This window comes from Enhydra lutris, unplaced genomic scaffold, assembly GCF_002288905.1.
Source record: "Enhydra lutris kenyoni isolate GAN:26980312 unplaced genomic scaffold, ASM228890v2 scaffoldscaffold24, whole genome shotgun sequence".
In the NCBI taxonomy this organism is placed as follows: Eukaryota; Metazoa; Chordata; class Mammalia; order Carnivora; family Mustelidae; genus Enhydra; species Enhydra lutris.
The window spans coordinates 11,716,493-11,732,979 of NW_019154108.1; the positions used below are offsets into that span (position 1 = coordinate 11,716,493).

The 16,487-nt window shown below is 40.5% G+C and overlaps 1 protein-coding gene across 3 annotated transcripts in view; it reads right to left on the minus strand.

Annotated features, from left to right (window-relative positions):
* The window catches only part of LOC111150669 (AT-hook containing transcription factor 1), an 81,128-nt gene that overhangs the window by 13,551 nt on the left and 51,090 nt on the right, over nucleotides 1–16,487 (minus strand). For all 3 annotated transcript variants that reach the window (XM_022508189.1, XM_022508190.1, XM_022508188.1), the window contains 10 exons: nucleotides 15,875–16,062; nucleotides 10,928–11,072; nucleotides 10,719–10,850; nucleotides 9,863–10,013; nucleotides 9,243–9,393; nucleotides 8,829–8,921; nucleotides 5,779–5,956; nucleotides 3,838–4,041; nucleotides 2,158–2,572; nucleotides 714–837 (listed from right to left, as the gene is read on the minus strand). In XM_022508189.1, coding sequence (XP_022363897.1) covers nucleotides 714–837; nucleotides 2,158–2,572; nucleotides 3,838–4,041; nucleotides 5,779–5,956; nucleotides 8,829–8,921; nucleotides 9,243–9,393; nucleotides 9,863–10,013; nucleotides 10,719–10,850; nucleotides 10,928–11,072; nucleotides 15,875–16,062 — 1,781 coding nt within the window. The remainder of the gene's footprint in view (nucleotides 1–713; nucleotides 838–2,157; nucleotides 2,573–3,837; nucleotides 4,042–5,778; nucleotides 5,957–8,828; nucleotides 8,922–9,242; nucleotides 9,394–9,862; nucleotides 10,014–10,718; nucleotides 10,851–10,927; nucleotides 11,073–15,874; nucleotides 16,063–16,487) is intronic.

A 16,487-nucleotide genomic window follows, 5' to 3' on the forward strand; every position in this document is an offset into this window, starting at 1 on the left:
GCACAAGGCATCCAACCTTGCAACGGGAGGAGGGGGTTTTGCCAGAGGGGCCGTCAGTCACCTCACTGATGAGCTCAGCTGACTTTCAGGAAAGGAAGTGATGTAGTGGTTTACAGTCTAACACAAGCTGCCCACCTTGCTGCAGACCATAAACCGTTTGGGACCTGGCCTCAGGCTGGCAGACCTCATATGGTCCAGTACGGTGCCTGAATGTACAGACACTGAATAAAACCAACCAGGAGTGTAACAGTTCAAGCAGTCATTGCAAATGAAAACCTTTGCTGGAATCCTGTATTCACCAAACGGCAGGAACAAAACTGCCTCCAAGCCACAGCCCCTGCATTCCACCTTGGTGCCGCAGGAGACCCACCTCATCTACCCGAAACCACTGAACCCAGGAGGGCCCAGAGGAATGCACGGCTTCATCAGAAACACGATCCCCAAAGAATATAGGAGATCTGCCTCACTTCATCACAACTGTATGTTCCAGAAATGTCTAGCATCAATCTAAGACTTCACAGCAACTACTCTGTAACACATGCTCATATAAATGAAGGTCCTTCGTAACAGAAACCACGGCCAAAGTAGGAATGCCCACTAAAATAAAATTAAATTAAATATAGTAAAAGCTCCTCTACGTGTGGAATACGAAGCTACCGGCTCACCATTTCGTCACACTCTGTGCACAGGTGAAGCCTTCCCTACTAGCTTACCCGTCGTGGGCTGGCGGAGCACAGCGGGAAGTTTCACCTCCTGGAATGGGGTGCAAGGGACAGAGGTTTGCGGGTACCTCCTCTTCAATCAAGAGGTCCTTCGTCTCCAGATCGGCGACAGTGCCTACAGATCATGCATGAGCAATAGTTACGACCACTTCTGCCACATGTTATCGAGTACTCAGGATCTTCCTTGGATGATTACTTGTAACAAGCTGCTGGATCTGCTTTTTTGTACTTTTAGGTTACTCTGTTGGCCTCAGAATGGCAACAGGTCCTTCTAATAGACTGAGCACAGTCTGGGAGCCCCCCGTATCCTACCACTTCTCTCAGTCGGGGCCTAATGTATGATGCTATACATAGATCGACTCAGTCCTCGACAACCAAAGTCGGGGGGGACTATTATCCTCATTTCACAGACGAGGACACAGAAGCACACAGTTATACTGCTTATCGCAGGCCTAGTAAGTAGCTGAGATGCAATTCTAGCCTATTTTATCCTACAGTTTGTGCTATATAACCCCCCATGAAAACAATAAAAAGTTTCTATTTGAGATTGCCTCCTCTTTTTAGGAATCATCAATGAAGATACTGTCATGAACATTCTCCTCCATTTTACCATTCTACTGTTTTAGAGCACATCTGGACTGATGTACACTTGTAGACAGATGCTGTTCATGAGTCCTAGGCTCTTAGAGCAATAATGATTGTGTTTATTACATAGAGACATCACAGCCCTAAAGACACCAGTATGACACAGATATTTATTGAAGTGATTTAGTTTTACAGATTCTAAGCTAGGAGTTACCCTTAAATATGCTTGTTAAACCTGTGCAGGGCTACGAAACAAAAAACGGACTGAATTTTCTGATCCGATTCTAGGCCAAGTCTCCCCGCTCTCTGGTGCTTCCCTGGCCCTTTCCTTGCCTACTACCAGAGTGTTTTTCCGGCTATACTGTAAGTGCTCGTTTGTTTATATAGCTAGTCCACTAGGCTCTAAATTACTTGCAGTTAGTGGCAGGCTCCCCAACACGGAGCACACTCGCTGGGGGGCCCGCCTGTTCTCCACAGACAGTAGGGGCTCAAAATCTTTTTGATATAGAAGTAAACATAAAGACTCTAAATTCATGGGCCTCTGGGTATCTGTTTTGATTGTCTAGTGATTATTCTGGAGGTAGGGATGATGAAGAGAATGATGGACCTGGTTTCTGAGCAGCCTTCCAGAAAGTTGAGGGTGCTGGACAAGTCAGAAACTATAACAACCTAGACTGTAGAGTCAGTATTATTACTTCTTACAGCTGTATGAGAGGGCCTTAAGGCAGATGTGTGCATTGCGTCTAGAACCAAGTACACTGGGATTGTGTAATTATTTAATCCTGAAGCTTTGTGCACGGTGGGAAGACGTCTACTACACATTTTTGAATATCTAGAAAGGAGTTCTTACCCGTTTGTTTCTCCAGGTCTGGAGGACTCGTTTCTGATTCAAGCACATCTTTATCGTTGTCCTTCTCAGTCGCTTCAGTTAAATTGATAATGAGTTCTGTGGAAGAGCGCCTTGGCCTCGGGGCCACGAAACTGTCTTCCAAGTCTCCCGGGGAAGGTGCATCCTGATACTCCAAGGTCGTCTGGTCTGACCTGGTGGAGGCTCCGCTACTCTCTCGGCTCATATCCAGTTTCTCCAAATCCTGGGAAGGGGTGTCCTGGGACCTTAATTCTACTTCCTGATGGTCCTTTTCAGGACTACTCAGGGAAAAGGCTGTTGTCTTGGCTTTGTTCTTTAGCCATTCACTTTTTGCTGGACCTCCACATTTATGGAGAGGTGTAGTAACAGACAGTTTCGTCCTACTGTCATCTGTACCCTGTCAAGTAAAGGGTTTTGAAAAAAATAATTTACTAGGAGAAATCAGTCAAGTCTAAGCTCTCCATCTCCAATCAATAGTAACTGATTACTTACAACCTTTTCATGTTTGGTATTTCTCTAGATTCTCTTCTCAGTCAAAACTCACTTATTATAAATCCATTCTCTCCAGATACATGAAAGTTAATGGTTGTTAATGTTTCCCTGATTGGGAATAAAACGGTATTTCTCAAAGACTCAAACACAAAATAGGCAAGACAACCCACTACCACTAAATGGTTTCCTATTAACCCACAATAGAACTCTGACTACATACCGTCTCAATAGACACCCAATTAGGAACATAGTAATAAGACAGCCAACACAATATAAGGTAAAAACAAAACAAAACAAAACACACAGACTAAGAAATGAGGAGGTCTTGGGGCGCCTGGGTGGTTCAGTTGGTTAAGCATATTTCTTTGGCTCAGGTCATGATCCCAGGGTCCAGGGGCTGAGTCCCGCATTGGGCTCCCTGCTCAGTGGAGAGCCTATTTCTCCCTTTTCCTCTGCCTGCTGCTCTGCCTACTTGTGCTCTCTACCTGTCAAATAAAAAATAAAATCTTAAAAAAAAAAAAAGAAAAAAAAAAAGAGAAAAGAGGGCGCCTGGGTGGCTCAGTGGGTTAAAGCCGCTCAGGTCATGATCCTAGGGTCCTGGGATTGAGCCCCACACTGGGCTCTCTGCTTAGCAGGAAGCCTGCTTCCTTTCCTCTCTGCCTACTACTTGTGATCTCTGTCTGTCAAATACATAAAATCTTAAAAAAAAAAAAAAAAAAAGAAAAAGAAATCAGGAGATCTTGACTATAGTCCCACTTCTGCTACCAATTAGCCATTTGATTATAGGCAATTTACTTGGTGCTTCTGGGCCCTATTTTAAAACTTCAGTTGTAAATGATAGTCCGTGCCATGAGATTTTTTTCTGAACCAATGTTTTCTGATTTCATGCCTATCTATGAGATTGTATTTAAATATCTATAGGCATATTGATTTATCTGGGGCACCAGGGTGGCTCAGTCAGTTAAGCATCTGTCTCTGGGTCAGGTCATAATCTCAGGGTCCTGGGACAGAGCCTCGAGTCAGGCTCCCTGCTCAGTGGGGAGTCCGCCTCTCCCTCTGCCCCTCCTCTGGCTCATGCTCTTTCTCTCCCCACCCCCTGCAAATCGATTTATCTTTTTACTTGTAAATACTAATATAGTCTTAATTTGTTCCAAATATTGTCAAACTTACTCCAGGAGTCCGTTTTGTGGCCACGCTTTCTTCCATAAATGAAATTCTAGTTTCCTTAAGTCGTGAAGGAGGGGTAATGGATCTTCCGGGTGACAGAGAGGGAGAGGGTAAAGGTGGTGTTCGAAGTCCAGATCTTAAGATGGACTGAGGAGTGAACTCGGCAAATCCAGAAGAAGTAACTGACATGGCCAAAGTTTTTGCTCTCTGCGACAAACAACGGACAGAATTCCACCATTAGTATTTGTAAAAGCCACTTACATTAAGGACAGAGAAGGCCAACTGAGTCACAATGGTGCCTATATACTCAACTCCAATAAACACATCAGTAAAAAGTTTTATTATAGATTGCTGGAAAGAAAATAAAAAATTCTACCCAAGAGATTTCTATACCTAAGGCTACAAAATATAAAACTACACCCACAATCACTCTTAAGGTCTTCGTTATTCCCAGTTTAATACGTTAATAAAGAGTGCAGAGATAAATTATTTAATGGGTCCCTACAAAACTTTAGTTAGGTGAAGAGAAAGGACAGTGTGTGTATAAAAGAACCAAGCTTAATTACAGCAAATTAATACAAAATGATAAGCCTGACTTTAAGAATGTTTTATAAGAAATCAACAGTAACTGATGACTTATGAGAATCCTGATTTACCATAATAACAATTATTAGCATAGAAGCTATTCAGCTGTAATAATTCCTTCCCTTACTTCTCCTCTGAAGGACTAGCAACGCAGATGGTTGTACCCCATTAGATCACCAAATTCCATTATATCTGTTAGGTTATACTGATTCTTTTTCAAGACTACTTTTGGTAGCAGACACAAAATTATTCCTTGATTTAGAGAATACAAAATGTGATTTTTTTAATGGATGAAAACTGGAATCACAGCCCTGGAGAGTAAATATCAGGCACTCACCAACCTTCTCTTCCACTTCTTTCAGTAACTATTTTAGGACTGACATTTGTTGAACTATCTTTTATTCACCTCAGAAAGTAAGAATCAGGGGTGCCTCAGTGGCTCAGTTGGTTAAGTGTCTGCCTTCTGCCCAGGTCATGATCCCAGAGTCCTGAGACTAAGTCTCATGTCAGCTCCCTCAGAGGTGAGCCTGCTTCTTCTCCTTCTCCCTCTCCCACTCTTCCCTTGCTTGTTCTCTCTCTTATAAATTAAAAAAAAAGAAGAAGAAGAAGAAGAAGAAGGAAAGAAAAAAGCAAGAAGCCCCTAGCTTCACTCTCTATGCTGAATATCCAGAAACAATGGAAAGAAATGAAGGTAGGGCACCTCCAAGACTCAATCCACAACACTGGACAAGTAGCCAGTGCACACAACTGCTGTGAAACCATTCTGACACCGGGATGGGAAAAGGTGCCTGCTCCCTGCCACCATAAGTCTAGTTTCATGGTTTCCCAACTAATTATTTATCAGAGATGGTGGAGGAAAAGGAATTAAGACAGATTTACTGCTAGTAAGGAGTAACAGAGTGCAGTTTCATCAAAGGAGTGAGAGAATGTAAATTAAAAAGAAACCAGAGAACTAAAAGCATCTGACAGAAGGAAGAAGTAACAGCAAAATGGCAGCAGAAATGGCATGGGGTGGGGGCAAACCCAGGAATGTGAAACCCAGGAATGTGAAAACTTTTTTCAGAGGTTTTAAATTAAGGTTTCAACTTGTAATAACCAGAGACTTGGGTGACTCTCCGAACAACAATGTAATTGTAACTGTTAACCTTGAGTACAACATCAGGGAAGCACAGAAGGTCAAGTCTTGTAAAGTCTTATTTAAGAAGATTAAAAAAAAAGGTACTCCCCCCCCGCCACCCCGCCACAAAGGCTTAAAGCTGTCAGTTATCCAGAGATATCAGAGATGGCTTATTTCTCCCTGCTGTGTGACAAGTGAGAACTTCCTAGCTTTACTACGAACACGAGGTATATAATACTCACCTTCACCACAAAAGGAGTTTCAAGCACATGTAGTTCTACAGTCCTAGAGGGACTGTGATGTGATCCTTTCAACAATGAACTGGATGCTAGGTATACAGGAGATCTTTTGGGGGTTTGCTGAATAAACCCCAAACGCTGACAAGGCTGGCGCACAGGATGGACGACCAGATCCAGCGGCCTGTAAGCACAGCACGCACACATGTACACAGAAAGATCCAGGTGACTAACTTATCAAGTTATGGTGAAAACACAAACAAAAAATTTAGTATGCCATTAGACTCCATTTTCACTGTTAAAATAGGGTAACCACATGAAATTGTAAGTTCAGTGAGGATATTAATATCATACTTAAAAAAAGTCAGAAAATTAATTCAGTAGTAAAACCGAGAATTAGGAATTCTGGATAACGATAAAAAAGAAAGCTCTAGTCCCCCGCCCTTTTACCAATAATCACTATAAAATAAATAAATTCATTTTTATGAACACATAAAAATTCCTTTTATCTACATGTGATATACATAATGAATACTGGCTTGCTTTACCTTTATGGTTTTTATTGCAATAAAAGACTGAGCACCAACACACACAAAAAGTTAATTTTTTCAAATTAAAGAGTTCAATGACAAATGGAATCTCTAGATTCTGCTGGTTTTCTATAAAGTCCTGATGTAGTTCACGCAAATGATAAAACTAACCTCATCAGTAACTTGTATTAAATATGTATAGTCCCAACAGTTTAAAAACTTACAGATAAAGAATTTAAAGTGAAATTTTCAGGTTACAATTTCTAATGGGCCATTTGCATAGGCAATTTCCTAATGAATAGTCTATTTTACGGACAATTTCCTAGCAATACAAACAATATATTTTTACTTCCCTAAAATGACTCTGGTTTGGCTGAGAATGACCAGAAAGGTCCAGCATGTCCCTGTGCCCGGGAATAAAAATACCACATGGCTGTGCCTTGTCTTCCCATCCTCTACCTTCAAATGAGATCTTCACAGTTGGGATAGTAGATGAACACAGATCACAGATGGATGCCTGAAGACCCAGCCTGGTGCCCGGTGGGAAATATTACTGGAAGCATTTCCTTAACCCTTACTGCTTCTTATTCTATACTAAGCACAGCTTTGAGAGATTTCCACCAAACCAAGAATTCCCATCAGGCCACTAACATTTGTTTCTCTATTGTCTAATTCTTCTTTTCCTTCTCTACTTCACCTGTATTCAAAATCTGTTATTTGTAAACCATTTGCTCACTTTTATACTGAACTATCCCAAATTGGAATTTTGTTAGTTGTCTTGCACTGTGCTAGTATTCCTGCTCAAGGTGTTTAATCATTATGAAGGACTCCTTCTCAAAATCAGGGCCTGTCCAACAAAGGTATCTACTGAGTAAAAGCAAAATTCTTATACTAATAAGACAATGTATCTAAATTATACTAAAACAATTATCAAGAAAATATTTTTTGACTATGATATTCTGTTATTATATCCTCTTTAAAAATGTTAAATACTAGGGGCGCCTGGGTGGCTCAGTGGGTTAAAGCCTCTGCCTTCGGCTCAGGTCATGATCTCGGCGTTCTGGGATCGAGCCCCGCATCGGGCTCTAAGCTCAGCAGAGAGCCTGCTTCCCCCTCCCTCCCTCTCTCTGTCTGCCTCTCTGTCTACTTGTAATCTCTGTCTGTCAAATGAATAAATAAAATATTTAAAAAAAAATGTTAAATACTGCATCATATCTTAGGATTTCCACAAATCTTTGGGCATGGTACACATTAGTAATGCATTTCATATCAAACACACACACAAAACACACACTGCACAGCACAGCACTAGCCTTACTATACGCAGTACCCAGGGATACGACCTCTGCTATTCCACCGAAAGATATGCCAGTCACAAGCCATTAAGTTTACTCACTACCCACTAATGCAAACCAGTTTGAAAAACAGTATTAGGGAACAGAATGATTTCTATAAAAATAAATATTCACACCTCAATTGACTTTCTTCCATCTGAGTTAATCATAGCTTTGAAGGATTCTCATAATACTTCTTTTTCTTTAGGTCCTTAGGCCATTAGTCATGAGTCTGAAAACTTTTATTAATTGCTCCCTTCTTGAACCCCAGATCTATTAAAGTACAAAGGGACTGAGAAAAAGTGACTTGTGGGGAAAAAACTGGAACTACTGCTAGGAAAACAGAATGATAATAATAATGACTTTTATTTGAAATAATCTTCCTGGTAATTAAAGGAAAACAACATCAATCTAATTAAATCCAAACCCCCCAAACAGAAAACCCTCTCATGCTTTGAAAATATGCCCATTCTAAACAGCTTTGACTCCATCTGTTTGTAAATTACTAACTTATTCTGAGTACCTTATTCTATTGTAAATTCAGATCATTTTATTTTCAAAAATAACATAATTTTGTTGATAAAATGTAAACACTCAAATTTGTAACGATCATAAGCATGCTTTGAGACACTTGTTCTCTGCTATTGAGAATATGAAGATCTTTTGCAACTACCCAATATTCTGAGATGAAATACAATTACCATTTCATCTTGGATATAGAAGTTTGACTTACTACTTATTTCTCTAATATCACAGTTTAAGTTGTACAAGTATTACTGATCTGAAGCCACGGAAGGCATTTTAGTGCGCTCTGTCGTACAGAAGTTTCAATAAGCCAAAATTAGTTAACAATTTCCAAAAATAACCTTCATTCAGGAATCAGTCAACAAGGAAATTGTATTAAAAGAAGTTAACAGTTTATTTTGCTCATGATATTTAATAAAACAAAGTTCACTTCTTTTCTGTAAGCATCTGAAATCATTAAGCCAAAATTCTAAGCAGGCTAGCAGCTGGTGCTAAAATTACTATGCTACTTCCCAAATTATTAAAAAAAAAAAATTAAAAGCATTAAAAAAATTATTAAAAACTCATTCAAGAATTTAAAATACTGCAACATTTTAAAGGTAATTAAAAATGACAGTGTAATTATCATCTAACATTGTGACTTTAAAATGATTTAACTAAGTCTTACCTAGAAGCTTTTTGTGATGCTTTTAAAATTGGTGTTCCAACAAATGCCTCAGGCACTTGCAGATGTGGCAGAGGAGATGGTTCTCTTTTAGGACTACAAGAAAATAAAAATGTAACTTCTCAGTATGTATTACAAAGAATATTAAATTAAACTGTGCTTTAAAAGAAGGCGTTATCAGGTAGGAAAGGAGGGCTTTCACTTTTTACTTTGTACCTTTCTGCTTATTTACAAATAACAATAAACATAACTGCTTTTAAAGACAAAACAATTTTCCTACAATCAAAATAGTCAACATAGAGTTTTTCCTTTTTACACAGACTAATAAACTCTAAGGCTGGATGGCTCATGATTGCTTTGGATACCAGGGAAAGAAAACAAGCGGCAAGACCATAACAGGTGTTAAGGGAAGTGTACCTCTTGGAGGCTGAGGTGCCACCTTTAGGTTCAGTGCATGCCCAAATCTCTCCGATTTTAGACAACACATTACTGATGAAAGCAGATCTTGTTAACACAGCCCCTGCTGCAGCTTGCTTTGTAACAGTGGATAATGGTTGGGGTCTAGAAACTGTAAAACAAAGAATCCAAGTTTAGGGTTTACTTTCCTCTCTAAACCAGGATTTTACCAGAAGATGAATATGAGTGACTAGGACATAGGGCTCACAAGATAAGCAGTTACAGGTTATACTTAGTTCAGCAACATCTATGCAGAAACAGAACTTGGGACTTTTGAGAGGTGGTGATAATTTACTGTACATGTTCTCTAAAAGGTGGATGGGAGTGTCCAAACGAAATAAAACGAGATCCTTTATTCTGTTCTGCGCTAATAAATCAGCTACAAAAACCTCCAAGAAAGCTTTACATTTGGGGAGAGCAGGGTGACCCACTAAAAAAAAAAAAAAAAAAGTAGCACGCCACCGTAATGAATCAAAGCAAAAGTGAGCTGAATGTGAGAACAACAGTTTCAGGAGATAAATTACTTGATGTCCTTTCTCACCAAAGATATGTTTTTATGATAGTATTCAATCAAATCTTACCTTCTCGAAGAACTGGTGATGTGGACAGGTGGTAAGGCTTAGCTTGCTCAACGGCTAATCTTCGCTGGATTTTAGGAAGGACTTTCCCATACTGCTCTACTATAGCATTTCGAACCTCTGATCTCTCCCGCAAACGAGGATCACGGTCATTCTATTAAACATGCCATAAACCGTAAACATTTATTCTTCAAAAGTGCTATGTTTATGTTTATGTATTTACCATTTAAAACAATTCTGAATACCTAACAATATCTTCCTTCTCCCATATCCCTTCTTCCAAACCAAGGACCTCCTACACACACCTGACTGCATTATCAGTCCCCATCTGTCCTAAGTTCCACCCTCCCCTGCCCAGGCTCGAGTTTTCTCCACGACTAACAACAATGGTCATCACGTACCAAGTATCTATGTGGGTAAGGCGACAGGTCACCTCTGACACATCGTGTGCATCCCCACAAACAGATACTGTCATTTTACTGATGGAAGAAACAAGGCTCAGAGAATGTGTCCAAGCACAGAGCACAAAAGAGCATCTGTCTGAGCCCTGAAGTCCAGGCTCCTTGCACCACGTAACTCCCACTGCTCTTCTACCTCCTCCTCTAGCTCCCCCCAAGTGAAGTGGTTAGGCTGGCAGGACTGTGGGCAGTTACCTAAATAGAAATGGCCTATGTAAATGGACCAGGTAAGTAATAATGTCCTGTTCCCACCGTGCTAGGGAAGGTCAGACGAGGGATCTCCAAGGTCAAGGGGATACGAAGAAACCAGGTGGTTACCGAGCTAGAAACTCTCACACAACAAAGTTACCACTTCTCCTTACTCTCTTGGCCCCCATAATGGAACACATTTCACTATATACCGAAAAATTGGTCTTCAGAGTTTGATTCAGCCTCAGGGCAGAGACGTAATTGGCACGCTGCAGATAGTGAACTAGAAGGAATTCATGATTCCGAACATTGGTGCTGGACTGCAAGAATCTCACCAAGCAGTCCTAGGAAGAACCAAAAACACTTGTCAGCTACTCCCTTCTCCTGCATTTCCAACAAGTGTGTGCTGGGGCACTGTTACCTGCTCGAGGTCTGTGAAAGGCAGCTTCAGCAAGTCCTCCATGAGGCCTGTCTCCTGGCAGACTTTGTACGTGTGCGTCAGGAGCTGCTCGACGTTCAGACTGGTGGAGTGCTGCCGCAGGAATGTCCAGGCCTCCACCATGTACCTGAAACAGCGTTCCGCAAGGCCTAGTGTTAGAAAAGCCGTTGGAAGCTTTCCAAACGAGCGACCCACCTACAGAATCTCAGTGACACTCTGGGTTTGTAATGCAGGAGAACTCTGAGCTTTTCTTAAACACACATCACGGCATCATGACGTTTGCTGATCTCATGAGCAGACTTCATGTGAGGCTGTGCTGGGTCGTTACTGGAGTACGGGACAGGAAAGCACAGAGCATACATGGGAGTGAGAAGACAAGGATCACTGTGGTGCGGCAGAGAAAGCCGGGCCCTTACAGATGCACGCCAGGCAGGAGAGCAGAGGAAGGGCAAGGAAGCAAAGACCTACACGTGCAACATTGTGTGTATGGGATGCTGACGGGCTTATCTCAGTCAAAGAATATTCTGACTGATCTATAAGCAAGAGCTGACTGGAAAACACGGGTTAAATTAGGGAGACACCATGTGGGGGCCACGAAACACTGTCTTCTGTGGGCAGCGAGACATCAAACAAGTATTTCTCATGACACACTCTTGAAAAACAAAAAACCAAGCTTCAAACTGTATCAACAGTGACTATAATTGTAAAAAAATTAACCAATAAACAAAGCCTATAAATGTTTATGTACTTATTTACTTAAATAGGTAACAAAATGTCTTGAAAGATATACACTAAAATTGTCAGAACCTTTGGAGGGGCTGAAAACTTTCGGGGCTGTGAGAGGTAGAATAAAAACATGGCAAGTACATACGAATATCAGGGACAATTTTTCTTAAAAAAGCCATCATTTACCAAATTCTAAGTCAACACATAATTTTGGTTTCAATGGACAACTTCATAAAAAAGCTTTAGCTGTGGTTATTGAAATAGTCACAAATACTGACATAAAGACTTGTTAATAAATAACCAAGACACATATAAGAAACACAGAATATGTGAACTAAGTCACATTGATTAATATTCAGCATGGAAATACATGGAAGAATAATTCGCATAGCACTGACCCAGACTTCCGTGGATACAAAGTTCCTCAGGGAAGAAAAGGGCTCCCTCTGCTGATGGGCCAGGCAGGGCCAGCTGTTCATTTTATTGTTTTGGGACCAGAATATTCTAACATACTCTGCAGGACTTACAAAGGTTAAGAACCCAGATAAGTAACAAATTTACAGGTATTCCCTAAAAATCTAAAACTGCCTTGTATTTCACCCCATACCAGGACAGGGAGGAGAGTATGGTTGTTATAAACCTGAGTGTCTTAGGGGGGTAAATTTTTTCCTGCCTAAAAAATATGGGAGTATTAAAATGAGCACATTTTTATAGACAGAAAAATAAACAAGAAGGATGAATAAGTATATCACCATAAATTAAAAAGAAACCATAGGAACATAAAGTTGAAGTAGGTAGGACATAATCTATTTGCTGAATCCGATGTAAGACTTGTATATGGAACCTTCACCATACTATTCTATTTCTGTATACACTGAAATCTTCTTTTAAAAATGCTTTTACCAAAATAAATTTCAGATAAATCAATACCTAAATGATAAAACAAAAACCATAAAAGTGGTAGCAGATACCATGAAGAGAACTAAAAATAAAAAATGACATTAAAGTGAAAAAACAAACACAAAAGTCAAATGAAAATAATGATAATTCTGATTTCATGATTTTCAACATAACAAAATCCATTCTAAAACAAAGTAAAAAGACAAATGACAAACAAGAGGGGAAAAAAAAACCATATGGATTACTATCCGTAACACACAAAAAGCTCTAACATGTTAGGAAGAATAATCTCAACCACACACACAAAAACAAAAGGCAGGTCACAAGCAGGAAATAGCATCTTTACGAAAAGGCGCATTCTCTTATTATTTTGGTGAGATGAAACCTGTTACTCTATTACCACTTTCACCCAGCAGATGAACAAATACTGAAGGGCACAGGTGATGGAAGTAAAGTGGCCCAACCCTCATGAGGGCAGTGTGCCGTGAGCTATCAAATGTCCCTTCCCCCAGTAGTTCCACTTTTAGGATTTTATGTCTTACAAACGAAATCTGCACCTGTGTAAAATGTGTGGTTACTCACGGCAATGGTTAGAATAGCAACAGACTGGAAAATACCTAAATGTTCACTGAGGGGAGCTGGTTCGATAAATACCGACACAGCACATCACAGGGAACTACTACGCAACTGTCAAAAGTAAGGGAAGTCTCTTTGTCCTATCAGGATATCAAGTCCAAATTAAACAGGAAAAAGTACACTGTAGCAAGACATAGAGTGTGCTGTTTGTATTTTAGCACTGTTTGTGTAGGGGTGGTGGGGGGAGGTTGCTGAAGGGTAAATGCAGCCAGAAATGGGCCTGGAGCTGCTCCCATCAATGATGTGCTGTGATGGGACTACTACAAAGCTCTGGGGAAAGGAACGCTCCCCAAACAGCCCGTCATCACGAAGGGCGAACTTCTTCAGCAGAAGAGCTGAGGAGATGAAGGGCGTGTGTCATGGCGGGGCTGGGGCCTGCATCCTAGTAGCTTGAAGCCACGCTGAGGGAGGTTCATTAAATGCTAGCAAGTGCTTTCAAAAAGGTGGGATGGGAGGGTTTAAGTAGGAGGGGGAAGAAGCATACATGTATTTGCTTACATAGGTCCACCACTAGAAATTATTAACACTGACGGGTACCAAGAAGCAGCATAGCAGGCTGGAAAATCACTGTGTATCCTTCTGAACCTTTTGGAAGCATGTAAGTATTTTACTATTGAAAATTAAAAACAAAACAAAACAAAAACCAACCCTAATTCCTGACCCTCCATCCACCAGTCCATGGAAATTTTCCAATTCAAAGTATGATGTCCACTCCTAATTGAGCAAATATAGTAAGAGTAAGATTTATGACTTATCGAATATTAATCTACCAGGAGAGTATACTTGAAGGCAAAGGGCAAATGATAATGTTTTTTTTCCATTTCCCCTCTAGCAGGAGACAACACTATCTCCAACTTCAAGAAAGCCTGTTCCATTGCCAACACTGACATAAATTTTAAAAATAAGAAAGCCCTCATACTCCACTACTCTCTGCTTCCTTTGGTTAAAAAAACCACGGTGGTGGGAAGCTCAATAAGAAAATTATTTCAATTGATAAAAGGCTAAACTACTGTGTTGGCAGTAAAAGTCCTTTCATTAAGGAATGTACAGGGGTTCTCGGTGATACAGCAGCAGAAACAGGCTGACATACGATCCTGTGTCAACATCCACACACTACACGAGTATAACTCTCATATGCTCTAAGACACACAACTCTGACTCGCTTCGCCACAGTAGTCTGGCATAGCACCCGTGCGGAGTCTGAACCCATACCACTCAACAAATGCCATTTTAGGCGGCCCTGTGGTTTTACCTCTGCGTGTCCTCTACGGGACACTTCAAGACTAGATAATGAAGACTTAAGACAAATCATGTTTAGAAGTTACACAATGTGTTTCTGTTGTCGTAAACATGAATATACAATGTTTGCTATGCCTGAAGGACAGGGAATGGGGATCTACCCAGCAAACCACACAAATGTGTTGTGAATGAACTCAAGGATAACAAGATTGCAGAGGAAAACAAGCAACCTTTCAAAGGTGTTTTTCCAAGGTTCCAACATCTGTTTTTTCGATGTCAGCATTAGTGATCAAGGACAACCTCTTTCACGTCAGTAGACTAAACAGCTTATATGCAACTGAAAGTAATTTACAGGCTGCCTGGCTACCCAGTACCGGGACGCTTAGCCCATTTTCTTAAATCTCTACCGCTATAGCTTCTTTAAATCTTGTCTTGCCCTTAAGTTCATTCCAGATTTATTCGGCTAGCCAAACGTTTGTGGCTAATTCAGGTTATTGCACTTCAACAAGTACTTCCTAATTTATTACTTTCAAGGACACTGGCAGTGTCCTACCTATCTAATCAACCCATTACTCTCCTCTTCTACCTGAAATTTCGAGATTCAACCCTCTCCTCTCAGAAATACATTGAGAACAAAGAAAGCTTAACTTTCAGAGTGCTGATACGGAAGTAGCATTTGGTTCATAAACAACAATCTGGGGTGAGTGAAGAAACGAATTTCTAAAAATATAAAAATGACCCACCAACAGAACTGACAAAAAAAAGTGAGTTGTATAGAACAGTTACAATCTCATAAGAAGTATTAGCTCCAAGCAATTTCCCCAAATCATATGGTTAACAAGAAAACCCAAATTACCAGACAACTGTATTTCCAATCATGCCTTTAACTTGTCACAGTTGTCACATACACAAGTAACTACAGCAATACACACGTACAGCTGTAATATGAACGGATCTCTAGCATGCTGATTAGAGAGCACTAACACTGGCAAAGGGAAGAAAAGGAACAATGTAAAGACAGACCTACTCAAATCCCCACCTGCTCAAATCCTATTTGGTTCATGTATTTAAGATACAAAAACTGATTTTACAACTCAATAGGGCTTTATCCTGCCTTTGTATCTTCGGCTCCTCCCCCCGCCCCCCACAAACCTCAACTGCCCACAGGAGAGATGCCCACATTGCCATTTAGCAAGAGAGAGAATTCTGAAGCTCAGTTTGGCTTCCCCTTTTACTTGAGTACTCCTTCTTCATCCTATTCTAAGATAAAACGTTTTTTACATTTTTCTTCATGTTGACAATGAAGAATCCTAAGAACAGGATGTAAATGCAACCAAAGCAAAATATTTTATATGACTGTCTCATGAATTCCATTTTATTAACATATATGATCAAGACTTCAACGGTGTTTTCAAAACATGTACTTACTTATTGGAAAGCAAAACGGTGAGGTGAAGGGTAACGTCCTCACCGCTGGACACCGTGGGCTTCATTGTCTGTATGTATCGGAGGGCTTGTCTGTGCTCCCCCTGACTCATGAAGGCTTCAATAATCTTTGAGTGTTGCCATGACACAGGTTTTACAGTAGCTGGGTGGAAAAGAAGATCCAAGCCACTCTGCAAAGAGAACACGAAAAATGCTACATGCACATAGAATGTGCTGCACTTGGACAAAAACACCTAGCCTTTTAAAAGGACAGGGGACACTACAGCCACAAACAACACTTTAAACATAACCTGTCAAGTTCTATTTTAATCCATGGTACATTTTATTTTAAATAAAAGCCTATCAAAAGCCCCATTCTTCTGAGGCCTGGTTGAGATCTGATATAAAATCTTTCCGCCACCAAGGTCACACATCAATACCAAGTCCTGCCTTCTATGGCAACACACCAAGCGGGTCTCTAACAAAACAATGGCCGAATCTGCACCACTAGTAATTGTTTACTACTTATTTCCTTCTTTAGACCTTGTGGGACCTGGGGTCCTGAGGTGTTGCATCTTTGTATTCTCATTGCCAACAACAGTGCTTGATAAAGGTA